This window comes from Vombatus ursinus, unplaced genomic scaffold (genome assembly GCF_900497805.2).
Source record: "Vombatus ursinus unplaced genomic scaffold, bare-nosed wombat genome assembly UNPS02009573.1, whole genome shotgun sequence".
NCBI classification, from domain to species: domain Eukaryota; kingdom Metazoa; phylum Chordata; class Mammalia; order Diprotodontia; family Vombatidae; genus Vombatus; species Vombatus ursinus.
The window spans coordinates 10,195,070-10,209,436 of record NW_020949351.1 but is presented as its reverse complement, the minus strand read 5'-3'; the positions used below and the strand labels follow the sequence as shown (position 1 = coordinate 10,209,436).

Below are 14,367 nucleotides of genomic sequence, written 5' to 3'. Positions count from 1 at the left end.
TTCTGAGAGGAGGATGTTGAGATACCACACTAGTACAGTTTTGTTGTCTATTTCCTCCTGGAACTCATTTAACTTCTTTAAATGTCTGGATGCTATATAAGTTTAGTATTGATATTATTTCATTATCTATGGTACCTTTTAGCAAGATGTAGCTTCCTTCCTTATATCTTTAATTTAATCTACTTTTCCTTTTGCTTTGTCTGAGATCATGATTGCTACCCCTGCTTTATTTTTTTTAACTTCAGCTGAAGTATCATAGATTCTGCTTCAACCTTTTACCTTTACTCTGTGCATGTCTCTCTGATTCAAATGTGTTTCTTGTAAAACAGCATATTGCAGGATTCTGATTTTTAATCCACTTTGCTATCTGCTTCTTTTTCGTTGGTGACTCCATTCCATTCACATTCTTGCTTATGATTACTGTATATTTCCTTCCATCCTATTTTCCACTGTTTCTCTCTCTCTCTCTCTCTCTCTCTCTCTCTCTCTCTCTCTCTCTCTCCTTTTACCCTATCCCTCCTCATCAGTGTTTTTCTTCTGACCACCTTCTCCCCAATCTTCCTTCCCTTTTATCAGTCTCCTCTTTTCTTATCCCCTTCCATTTCTACTTCCACATAGGAAGATTTTTATCTTCCAACTGAGATGAGAGTAAGGATCAAGGTATGCTCACCTGCCCCATATTTCACTGCATTGTAATAGGTCTTTTGTACCTCTTTGTGGGAGAAAATTTAATCCATTCTACCTCTCACTTCCCTCTTCCCCCAATGCAACCCTCCTCACCCCTTAATTTTTATATCATCCTAAGTCATCTCATACCTTCACCCTCTGTGTATACTCCTTTAAAAAAAACTATTAATTTGTTTATTTTTAGTTTTCAACATTCACTTCCATAACATTTTGAGTTTTAAATTTTCTTCCCCTCCCTCTCCTCCCCACTCCCCAAGATGGCATGCAATCTGATATAGGCTTTATTTATACATTCATTTTAAGCATATTTTCATATTAGTCATGATGTAAAGAAGAATTAAAAGAAATGGGAGGAACCATGAGAAAGAAGAAACAAAACAAAACAACAAAAGAAAAAGGGAGCATATAGTAGGTTTCCATCTGAATTCAGACTCCATAGTTATTTCTTTGGATGTGGATAGTATTTTCCATCACGAGCCTTTTGGAGTTGTCTCAGATCCTTGCATTGATGAGAAGAGCTAAGTCTATCAAAGTCAGTCCTCTCACAGTGTAACTATTACTATGTACAATATTTTCCTGGTTCTACTCACTTCATGCAGCATCAGTCCATACAAGTCTTTCAAAGTTTTTCTGAAGTCCACCTGCTCATCATTTCTTATAGCACAATAGTATTCCATTACATTCATATACCACAACTTGTTCAGCCAGTCCCCAATTGATAAGTATCCCCTCATTCCAATTCTTTGCCACCACAAAAAGAGCTTCTATAAATATTTTTGTGTATGTGGGTCTTTTTTCCATTTTTATGATGTCTTTGGGGTACAGACTAGAAGTGGTAGCATATACTTCCTAACTGCCATGATATTGATATAATTCTTAATCATCTCATTTAGTAATATAAACAGATTAACCTAATTGAATCCCTTGTGTTTTCTCTTCCCTGTTTACCTTTTTATGCTTCTCTTGAATCTTGTATTTGAAAATCAAATTTCCTATTTAACCCTGATCTGTTCAAACAAAATGCTTGAAAGTCCTCTATTTCATTGAATATCCATTTTTTTCCTGAAGGATTATCCTTGGTTTTTGCTGAGGAGGTGACTCTTGGTTGTAATCCCAGCTCCTTTACATTTTCCAAGCCCTCAAATTCTTTAACATAGAAGCTGCTAAATTCTGTGAAATCCTGACTATGGCTCCTTGATATTTGAATTGTTTTTTTTTTTTTTTTTTCTGGCTGCTTGCAGCATTTTCTCCTTGACCTCAGAGTTCTGGAATTTGAATATAATATTCCTATGGGTTTGCATTTGGGGATCTCTTTCAGGAGATAATTAGTGGATTCTTTTGATTTCTATTTTACCTTTTGGTTCTAGGATACCAAGGAAGCTTTGATGGTATCTTGAAAGATGATGTCTAAGCTCTTTTTTTTATCATGGCTTTCATCTAGTCCAGTAATCCTTAAATTATCTCTGCTGGATCTATTTTCCAGGTCAGTTGCTTTTCCAATGAGATATTTCACACTCATTTCTATTTTTTTCATTATTTTGTTTTGTTTGGTCATGTCTTGATATCTCATGGAGTCATTAGCTTCTACTTGCTCAATTCTAATTTTTAAAGATTTATTTTCTTCAATGAGCTTTTGTACCTCCTTTTCCATTTGGCAAATTCTGCTTTTTAAGAAGGTATTTTCTTTTTCAGTGTGTTTTTGTACTTATTTTCCCTTTTTGTGCTTCCTTTGCCATGCTGTTGACTCTTTTTTTCATGATTCTCTTGCATAACTCTCATTTCTTTTCCCAATTTTTATTCTACCTTTCTTGTTTTATTTTTAAAATGCTTTTTGAGCTCTTCCAGGTATTTTTTTTTGTCTAAGATTAATTCACATTTTTCTTTGAGGCTTTGTATATAAGTGTTTTGACAATGTTGTTCTCTTTTGAGTTTGTGTTTTATCTTCCCTACTGCCATACTTGCTTTCTTTGGTCAGGTTTGTTTTTGTTGTTTTTTGCTCATTTTTCAGTCTATTTCATGACTGGAATTTTAAGTTGAGTTCTTCTTCTGTGGTATAGGGCACTGTCCCAAGCTTCTTGCACCAAGGGCCAGAGGCCTGGTCAATAACCTGCTGTGCTGAGGTCTCTGGGCTTGGCCACTCACCTCTTGCAATGGGGGCAAGCAGCCTCACAGCTGACCCTATGTGCTTCTGGACTACTGTTCCAGGGCCACAGGGCCTCAATTGCTGATCTGTGCTGGTTGCTAGAAGCCTCACACTGGCGTACTTGGTCACTGCCTGCACTGGGCTGTTCTCCCCTTTTTCCAGAGTTAGACAGATCTTTCCTGTAATCCTTGTACATTTTCTTGGGCTGGAAAGTTATTTCACCCCATCCTTTCATGGGCTTTGCCACTCCAGAATTCATTTTGAGGCATTATTTAAAGTTGTTTGGAAGGGAATTCAGGAGAGCTCAGGCAAGTCCCTGCCTTCTCTCCACCATCTAGGCACCACTTTTCCACATTTTCTTTGAAAATGTTAAAAAGATATAGACCAAAAAGAATTTATTACTTTTACCTCCCCCTCTCACACAGTTTACTACAAAAAAAAATTATTTCTTGGAGTATTTAATTTACTATACAAGAATTCCTGATTTCCACAATTCTTTTTCTTTTTGGCAATTGGGGTTAAGTGACTTTCCCAGGGTCACACAGCTAGTAAGTGTCAAGTGTTTGGTCTGAGGCTGGATTTGAATTCAGGTCCTCCTGACTTCAGGGCCAGTGTTCTATCCACTATGCCACCTAGCTGCCCCCAGATTTCCACAGTTCTTCATTTAGGCAACATGCAAACATAAAGGTCATGAGTTTTGAAAGTATAAATGCCTCAATTTTTTGTAATAATTATTTTTGCTTTTACCAAATCAGGATAAAAACAAAAAGCTTACAATCTGTGACAATTCTTCTGTTTCTTTTGGAATGACAAAAATAAAAACCTGTTTTCTGCCATTTCATTTGACAAGTACCTCAGTCATAAATTAGATGTAACAAAAATAAATCTACTCTGCTTGTCTCTCCCTACTAAAATGCTTTGCCAAGAATACCATTAGGTCCACCAGAAACTCCAGGCAACACTTGATTTATGTCATTGGATGTGACAATAGTCTGACACATCAAACCCCACAACAGATTGAACTTTTAATGAGATTTTACTCAAAGAAAGACATGCCTTGGGCTCAGAAATCTTAGAGTACTCAAATGTTATATCTTTGTAGCATTAAAATTGCTCAGGATCTGTTGAGAACTGATACCATTGCATTGTTTTTATATCAAATAACAACTCCATGCTATTTAATTTCATGTGTATAAGTTTTTGACAAAGTTGTTTCTTTAAAATGATCTGCCCATGCATTAAAATCAGCACATTTCATTTATTTATGCTATGCATAATATTAACTATTTAAGTAGATTTATACAACATGCTTCTAATAGTATATTATGCCAATGCAAGGTAGTAATGCAAAAATAAAAACAAAGACATACCTCTGCTCTCAGCTCACAGATCAATCTTTCCTTGCTGGTTTGACAATTGGCTTCATCCTTTCTGCCTTCTGAAATCTTTTCCACTTCATTTTCATGTAGATCACGAAATATGTTAAACTACAAAACAGTCATAAATTTATGATCATAAAATGTAAAAGAACATTCCTAAGATATTATTTTGACTAATTTTTTAGTATCTTCAGGAGTACTTTAGGTTTTTGTACTCCTTTTCATTTTAATATTATCAATTGATGAACTACCTAATAATGTTAGCTAAGCAAATCTATATAAAGCTAGATTATATTATACTAGGTTTATGAACAGTAGGTTTATTAAAGACAGCATAGCATAGTAGATAGAAAGGAAAACCTGGGTTCAAATCCCATCTCTGACACATGCTAATTTGTGACCTTTGAACAAATCTTTAATTTCTTAGTAAGCCAGGAAACTCTTTAAGACTATAAAATACAGGGCAGTTACCAATCTGAATTGGGGTGGGAAGAGTATCTTCTTTGTGAGTTTCTAATAGCAGTAAAATTATAGGTCTAATAATAATATGAAAAAAAGTTTGTAAGTCCTGCAAAAGAAAAACAGTAATAAACAGTATAGGTTTATTAAAAAACAAGGAGTGCCAAACTCATGCTAAATTTTTGTTGTTGTTGACAGGGTTATTAAGTTGATCATAGATCAGGAGAATGCCATTGACACAATATTTCTAGATTTCATCAGATTTCTTACCAGAATATCATATCCTAATGGGCAAAATAGAAAAAAAACATGGATGGGATAGATATATAAGTAAGTTTAGAACTTGTTGCCTAACTGAAGCTAAGCTGCTAATGGTTTCATGTCAAATTAGAGACAAACCCTTAGTTAAGTCACAGGGTCCTATCCTTTATGAATAACTTGAATTAAGTTGTACTCATCAATTTTAGGGGTGATGTAAGGTTTGGTGAGATATGTAATACTTTAATTAACAGAACTAAGTTCCAAAATGATATCTGTAGAAATTTTTGGAGAGTAGGCTAATGCTAGGAAAGTCTACTGTAAAAGTAAAGGAGCCAAAATAATTCAAAAAGACTTTTTAAATGTGTCTACTATGTACATAGCACTGTACAAGACATCGAAGTTATAAATACAAAATGAAAGGGCATCCAGGGAAAATAGAAAAATGTGGCTACAAAGCAGTTTATTTTGGGGGATCTCAAAGATCTAGGGGCTTTAAACCAAATATGAGTCAGCAGTATGAGATGGCAGTAAAAATTATTAATGTTAACTAAGGTTAACATTTTAAAACATGATTCCAGAGTGAAGGACTTCATAGTAGTACTGTCAGACTTGCCCTAAGCTGACCGCATGCTTCACATAGCTATTTAAATGCAATTTCTAAAGCTTAGGATTGATCGTGTTACCTCACCATTCCATAAGCTCCAATGGCTCCTGATTACCTCTAGGATGTTATTTTAAACATCAGTTTACATTTAAAGACCTTTATAACCTGACTCTATCCTAACTTTTTAGACTCATTTCCCTTCATGAACTCTTTGATCCAGCCAAACCATTTTTTGCACAAAAATTTCTCTCCTACCTTAGTATCTTTGCAAATATTGTTATCGATGTATAGAATGAAGCCCTTCCTCACCTCTTTCAAGTGCTACTTTGCTTCTAAGTTCATCTCTAATCCCAATTCTCCTAGTTGCTAGTACCACTACAAAGGGGAAAAATAATGTTTATAATAAGCATATCTTAAATATACTTATATACAGTATGTACAAGTTGTCTCCTCTAATTAGGAACAGGAACAGTTTAATTTTAAGTTCAGAACCAAAATTCTTCAAAAATTTTTTAAGGCAGAAGGGCACACCACTGTCTCCAAGGAATTAAAAAATGAATATTACAGAGGGCAATGGAAAGGTATATTTCAGGTATGAACAGACTCTAACATATATTGAATGAGGATCTCCAGTAGCAATAAAAGATGTCATCACGAAATTGTGAGACCAGAAGAGATAAGCTGATTACATGCCAAGAATGAGGAATGACAGATAGACAGAATGTTCCACTGGTACTCTTACTGTGTCAGAAGAAAGCAAGTAAATTGCAACTAAAACATTGGATAGATTCCCTGTAATGAATTTAAGGAAAGATATGGATGAATTTCTTAGGATGGGCAGATAGAGATGGCTTTTGATCTGCCGAGCTGGAGGGAGATTTAGACATCATCATCCTCTCTAAATTCATAATTTTAGAGATGAAAGGGACTTTAGAGGCCCTCCAGCCCAACATTCATTTTACAAATTAGGGACCAGAGGCTCATGGAGATTAAACGATGTTCCCAAGGTAGTGAGTATTAAAGATAGGATATGAACAGAGGTCTTCAATTCCCAATGCAATGCACTTTATACTATACCATACTTCAAATATGTAATAGGGCAAATGAATCAAAAATAAGTAAAAAAATAAAATTTGGGAATTCTGTCCATGAGAATATTTTTTCCTGTTAGAAATGCTAGTAAAAACACATTGAAGTATTTTTCTTCCCTTACATGAAAAATGAAATATGTAAGGAGCTCAGCTAAACATCTGGTGAATGATTGCATCAAGTATTTAAAGACAGCACCCTTAACTTCACAAAAATACAGTGATTTTCAGAAATAGGGCTAGTGTACTATTTCTTATGAAAAAGAAGAGACCAGTCTCTGCTTCTGAATACATTTTTATAAAGATGGTAAGTCATGTTTTTGTAGCAATCTGCATCATTCAAAAAAAATGGAAACAATAACCATACTAAAAACTTTCCTTGAGTTATATGTTTTATTATATGTATTACCATCATTGGTACTAATGTATTTGGCTCACAGAGAAAAGCCAAAGATTGAGATAGGAAAAAATTATACCTTCACTTCTGAAATTCAGAAATGAAAATCTATTCCCCTGGGATTTCCATGTATAGATTTTTGCTGCATAGAGGCACCAAGCCTGAGGCATGTGAACAAAGGGAAGAGGAACATTTTAATATATTTATACTACTCCCTTTAATGTGAAAAATATGTATTTTTTTAATGACCATTCAACATATCATCATTTTCTTGGGAAATTCCTTTCTCCATAGCAACACATTGATATCACTTTCATGAAAAATTTCTAAACACTATATTTTGATACACCTCTTAAAACCATGAAGAAAGCAAATTGAGTGTGTAGTTGAATGTGATTAGGGATAAGGGCTTATCAAAACAAATACTTATAAATTAAATTTCAGCTAAAAGAAGTCAGGGAATTAATAATATTAAATGTGACTGCATATTATAACCAATAATCTGAAATCTGTGATATTTGAGTGGCATTATGGAGTGCTGGACTTATAGGCATGAAGATCTGAATTTGAAATCTGACTCTGATGCTTACTGGCTTTGTGATCATGGATAAATGAAAATTTATTTGAGCATAGCTTCCTTATCTATAGAACAATTATAAAAATAACCTGTAACCTTCCCCAAAAGGAGATAAAACAGAGAAAGCATTTTGTAAACTTTAAAATGTATCAATATACATTGAAATTTTATCAAATTGATTCTTTAATATAGTTGTTTGTTTGTTTCTTTTTTTTCACAGACATGTTAAGGATGTGTAGCACTATTCATTAGATGTTTCCTTCTATATAATTGGTGACATATCTCTTTGCTTCCCAGTCATGCTTATTACCTAATCATTATCATCCACTTACATCTGGTTGCCAATTTTTTTTAAAATGTATTAATTGTAAAGATATACTGAAAAAAATCAGAAAAAAGAAACAATAACCATACTTAAAGCCTACATTGATTAGAGGCATATTTTGTCTTATTAAACTTCACTTTATAGTGCTTCACAGATATTGTGTTTTTTTTTATTTTTTTTAATAAATTGAAGGTTTGTGGCAACCCTACATTGAGCTAGTATATTGGTGTCATTTTTCCAACAGCATATATCTTATCTCTGTGTCATATTTTGTTGATTTTCACAATATTTCAAACTTTTTCATTATTATTATATCTGTTATAGTGATATATGATCATTGATTTTTTGATGTGACAATTGTTATTGTTTTGGGACTCCATGAACTGCACCCATACAAAATGGTGAACTTAAATGGATAAATGTTGTATATGTTATGACTATTCCAATTGAAGGTCTACCATCTTTTCTCCTTCTCAGGCCTCCCTATTCCCCAGATACAATAATATGGAAATTAGGCCAATTAATAACCTGACAGTGACCTCTAAGTATTCAAGTGAAAAAAAAGAGTTAATCAATGTGACAACCGTAATTATTATCTTGTTTGAAGAAATTACCACAGTCACTCCAATCTTAATCAACCACAATACTGAACAGTCAGCTGTCGTTAACACCAAGGCAAGAACTTCTATGGCTGTATCCTAAAAAGATCATAAAAAGGGAAAAGGACCCATATGTACAAAAATATTTATAGCAGCTCTTTTTGTGGTGGCGAAGAATTGGAAATTGAGGGGATGCCCATCTATTGGGGAATGGCTGAACAAGTTGTGGTATATGAATGTAATGTAATACTATTGTGCTGTAAGAGATCATGAGTAGGCAGACTTCAGAAAAAAAACCTGGAAAGACTTGTACGGACTGATACTGAGTGAAGTAAGCAGAACCAGGAGAATGTTGTACACAGTAACAGTCATGTTGTGTGATGACAAACTTTGATATACTTAGCCCTTCTCAGCAATGCAAGGATCTAAGACATCTCCAAAAGTCTCATGAAGGAAAATGCTATCCACATCCAAAGAAAGAACTATGGAGTTTGAATACAGATCGAGGCACTCTATTTGTTCTTTTTTTTCTTCTGTTTTGTTTTGTTTCCTCTTTCTTGTCATTCCTCCTATTGTTTCTAATTCTTCCTTACAACATGACTAATGTGAAAATATGTTTAATAGGAATGTATATGTATAGCCTACATCAGACTGTGTCCTGTCTTGGGGAGGGAGGGGCAGAAAAAATTAAAACTCGAAAGGTTTTGGAAGTGATGGTTGATAACTCAAAATAAATTAATGAAAAAAATAAGACAAGACCCTCTACCAGGAAAAAGATTACAACTTGCTGAAGTCTCAGATTATGGTTAACATTTTTAGCAATAAAATATTTTTAATTAAGTTGGGGTTTTTTATACATAATAGTTTTGCACACTTAATAGACTTCAGTATAGGGTGAAAATAACTTTTATATGCACTGGGAAACCAAAAAAATCCATGTGACTTGCTCTATTGTGATGTTCATTTTATTGTGGTGGTCTATAACCAAACCTAAACCCACAATATCTCTGACATATGCCTATAATTTTTTTTAATGATGAATAGTCTTGCATACTTGGTATTACCCTGCTTGATTGTGTGAATGCATTGCTATAGTCTATTGGATAATATTTTATTTGATATTTAAACTTCTATATTCCTTAGTGAAATTGTTGGATAATTTTCTTTTTAGTTTTATTTTTACCTTTTTAAAAAAATAATCTCATATTTTACTCATAAAAGGTAATGAATTGTGATTCATTTTCCTTATATTTTTGTTTATGAATAATCTATGTCACATAGGAATTATGTGTTCTTACAAAGTTACTAATAATTAAATGACGGTATTATAATGTTTCTTGGGAAAGAAAACAAATCTATAGATAGATGTGATTTAATCAATAACAATGGCAAAGAGTATCAAAAGCAGAAATATATAATTAATTCAAGATTTTAGAAAATGATATCTATATCTCTGATATACCTTTAATAATATCTTACTAAGAAAACCAAAATTTAAATCTGACTTCAGAAATTTACTAATTCTATAACCATGAGCAAATAACTTAATCTGCCTGACCCTTGCTTTCATTGTTTATAAAATATTATCTCCCCAGGATGTTGTAAATTTCAAATGATATAATAATCTTCATGTATTTAAAGGGTTAGTAAATAGAAAAGGTTTGTTCTGGAAAAAGAAAATCAGGAACAACAGGTGAAAGTTTTAAAATAACAAATTTATGTTTGAAGTAATAAAATCTTCCTAACAATGATTCTTTTTATTAGAGGTCTCTAGTCAAATGGTTCTTTTTCTTGAATTGATTGACATAAACAGCAAATGACATAGAATACTATGATTCTGTGATATTCTGCATTGTAAATCATTAAGCATTATATAAATATTGGTCATTATAATCCCCATAATTTATTTACATTGCAATGTAGTTCAACTGTAATAATGGACAGGCAACATGGCACATTAAGACGAGCATAAGTTTTGGGTGGTATTAGCTCTAGCATTCAATAATTATGTGAACATATTATTTAATTTCTTTTGCCTCAATTTTCTGATCTGTAAAGTTGAAATAATAAAATTTGCACTGCCTTCCTTTCTGGGTGAGCTTAAAAGTGCTTCATAAAACTTAAATCACTTTAGACAAGAGTTTTTTTTATTAATATTAACCCTCATTACTTATATATAATCTATTAATATTAAGATATGTTTTGAATATACATTCAACAAATGAATTATACAATGAATGGAAAATAATGTAATATGCTCTTAGTCTTTTTTGTTCTAACAAGAAAAAACATCTTTTATTTCTTGCATTAACTTCTATCATATCATCAAAAAAAGTCATGCTCATCTTAAAATATCCAGAAATTAAAAATAGCCCATAGTATTATTTTCTTATAAAGTAAAACTCTTAACATTTCCTAAACATACAATGGACTCAAATCTTTTTTGATATTGAAATAACTAGGTGAAATAGAAAGCAGAGTAAATGGATTTTGCCTTGAGGTAAAACTATGAGTTTATCCCTTTGGGGAATTTTAGTTGCTTGAATTTTGGAACAAAGGGAAAAAAAGGTTTATTTTTAAGCTATAGATTTTTTTAAAGCCTTACTACTCAACATTGTCAACAGTTACCAATCATTTTAGATATATCTCAGCACTAAAAGTACTAATGAATAGCTCCTCTCCTGCTCCATAATTTTCTCAGCATTCACTTGAATTTTCCATTTCTAAACATACGTAGAGACCCCTACATTCTTGAAACTCATAGTGAGACTGTTAATTAAGGTCAACTATATTTTATACTTGTGTGCAAAAGCCATTAAAAATAGAGGTAATTAATGTACTCTTTAATGAATAGATGCATCAGTACTAGGTAGTGCAGCAGACAGAGTCAGGAAGACCTGAATTCAAATCTAGCTTCAGATAATAACTAGTTGTGACCCTGAAAAGTCACTTAATTTCTTTATTCTTCAGCTTCCTCAGCTATAAAATGAGAATGACAATAGTACCTGTCTCCCAGAGTTGTTGCAAGATTTAAATTAGATAATATTTTTACAAGTGTTTAGAAAGTGGAAGTTATATAGTATGAATTCAGAATAAATGCTTTCTTTCCTTCCTTTCCACTTCCCTAAAATAGGTTGTAGCTTCTGATTTATTTTAAATTAAGTTTTGAATTTAGTTCTGCTATCTCACAGTTTGAGAGATACTCGATACTCATAGATCAAGAATAGTTTCAGTCTATCAGTTATATCCTCTCTAAAGAATTTATAGGAGAATATGGACCAAATAATCTCATGATATTAAAAGGCATAGAAGGCTTTGGAACTACATCAACAGGGTTGGTTTGATTCAAGGGAACATATGATAATGAACTTGAAAATAAATTATCTGTTATTTTCAAAATCCACTCAGAAACAGGGGGAGGAGAAAGCCTTGAAAGATCATTTATCTACCTACTAACTTCATTTAGGTTTGAATTTAAGCCATCTCAATCACATGGGTATCAGTCTTGAATTTCAAATATCTCTGGTTTCAAAACCGCCTTTGATAGCCCATCGTAGAGCTTCTCTGACAAGCTTTCCTGAAAGAAGTTCAGTATGTTTTTTTTTTTGTTTTTTTTTTTTTGCTTTTTGGCGAGGCAATTGGGGTTAAGTGACTTGCTCAGGGTCACACAGCTAGTATGTGTCAAGTGTCTGAGGCCGAATTTGAATACAGGTCCTCCTGATACCAAGACCAGAGCTTTAACCACTGTGCCACCTAGCTGCCCCTAGTATATACCTTTAATATTGCAATACAGAAGGACAGCTGGGTGGTGCAGTGGGTAGCATGCTGGATGTGGAGCCAGGAAGATTTGAGTTCAAGTCTGACCTCAGATACTTACTAGCTGTGTGACTCTGCACAAATTACTTAACCCTGTTTGCCTCAGTTTTCTCATCTTTACAGTGACCTGGAGAAGGAAATGGCAAACCACTTGAGCATTTCTGTGAAGAAAACCCTATACTGTGTCAAGAAGAATCAGATACTACTGCAAACAACTGAATAACACTTCAGTATAGAACCAAATTATGATTGTGTCCTCCTTTATAAAACAGCATTAGCTCCTCCTGTGTGTATTTGCATAACAGAGTTAAATTTCATGTACTAAGAAAAACAGAATGTTCCCTATTTCTTTAGAAAAATTTTAAATATTCTTTTTGGGCTTATTGTAAGAGTTTAAATGACACAGCAATGGTGACCAAATAGGCCCAATTAACTAGAGTAGTCATGATTTTGATTATTCTATTCTATTTTCTCCATAAGTCATCAAAATATCCCAGAAATTTCATTATCCTTTCAAGTAGTTAGTGGGCAAATTAAATCAGTAAGTCTAATAATAAAAATCAGAAAAAATAAAAAAAACAATAATAGCTGTCATGTACATAGTGCATCTTGATGGATGACTAACTCCTTTGGAGATCCCAGCTAGGAAGCCTAGCATTACTCCCTAATACCCAGTCATCTTTTCCTCACCAATCACCTTCCCACCCTGAAGAAAATTCCATCTTGGGACCCACTGTTACTTCCCTTTTTCTTTAGACACTATAGGAGAAAGCAAAGTTATAAATAGGTACTAAAAATATAGATATCTGACTCAAAGGACTCACTTAGAATAACAAAGGTTCATCCACATTTCACAGGGGAAACAGGCAGGCTTCATGAGAATTTTGTCCCAGGAAAATAGTTCTGATTCAAAGAATAAGATTGACTACTTGTGTGGAGGAAGTAGTGGTAATGGTATAAAATTACATAATAACTCTTAGTAATATAATGATTGAAGAGTGTTGAACAATAACTAAAATCACTTTGAACAAGTCATTAACCTCTCAATGTCCCAGATAACTTTCTAAGGTAGTTTATTCAGTAGGAGGTCCCTACACCAATGAACTCTCAGATTTAGACCTAAAAATAGAGTGTTTAAAGATTACAAAGTACTGTATCTTACCACCTGATGAGACAAATAATACAATTATCATTTTTTAAAAATATTTTACAAAAAAAAAACAACAGCCTTATAGAATTTGTCCAAGGACTTGTCCAAGTTCACATATATCTTATTTGAAAAAATGGTTAACAATTTTTAAAATTTATGAAAGGCTACACAGTTAATAAATATCCATTTCCTCTACCTGAACTCAGAACTCTTGACTCAAGGTCCAATGCTCTTTCAGCTATATCACCCTAATTCAGTGTGGGTAGAGGATACCAATTCATGTCTAGGAGTACCTTAGCAGTGGTGATGAAGTGAGGGAATTTATTCTTATTTTCACTCTCACTACTACATTTCAGCACACTTCCCTAAACAAGTCCTGAAAAAGATAAGGAAAGCCACAACTAATTTTGGAAGTCTGGGTTGGATGCTCCCAGACAGCAGATAGCAGAAAGAAAAACAAAGAGAAATCCCAATATCAAAATAGCAATTACATAATGACAAAATTTACAGAGCACTTTCCTTGCAAAATACCCAGAGGCATAAGTATTATCATACTCATTTTACAGGTGAGGAAAAGGAGGCCCAGAGAGATTTATCAATTTGCCCATAGTCACACAGCTAATGTTTAAGGTGATATTTCAGTATTAGTCTGCTTATTCCAAGCACAGAACTCCCTCAATTGTGCTATAGTGCCACTAGAATATTGGAGATGCGGATCATAGGGGAAACCCTCAGGCCATCAACCATTCAGGGGCCATTTGTATGTATGTTTAATCCAATTCAAGAAACATTTATTAAGTGCCTACAGGCACTGTGCTAAGTGCCAGGGATTCAGAGAAAGAAAGAAAGAAAGAAAGAAAGAAAGAAAGAAAGAAAGAAAGA

At 33.4% G+C, this 14,367-nt stretch overlaps 1 protein-coding gene across 1 annotated transcript in view; it reads right to left on the bottom strand.

Annotated features, from left to right (window-relative positions):
* The window catches only part of CCDC102B (coiled-coil domain containing 102B), a 787,870-nt gene that overhangs the window by 593,529 nt on the left and 179,974 nt on the right, over positions 1 to 14,367 (bottom strand). Inside the window, exon 5 of the mRNA XM_027852419.1 lies at positions 4,201 to 4,317. Within this exon, the coding sequence (XP_027708220.1) occupies positions 4,201 to 4,317 (117 nt within the window). The remainder of the gene's footprint in view (positions 1 to 4,200; positions 4,318 to 14,367) is intronic.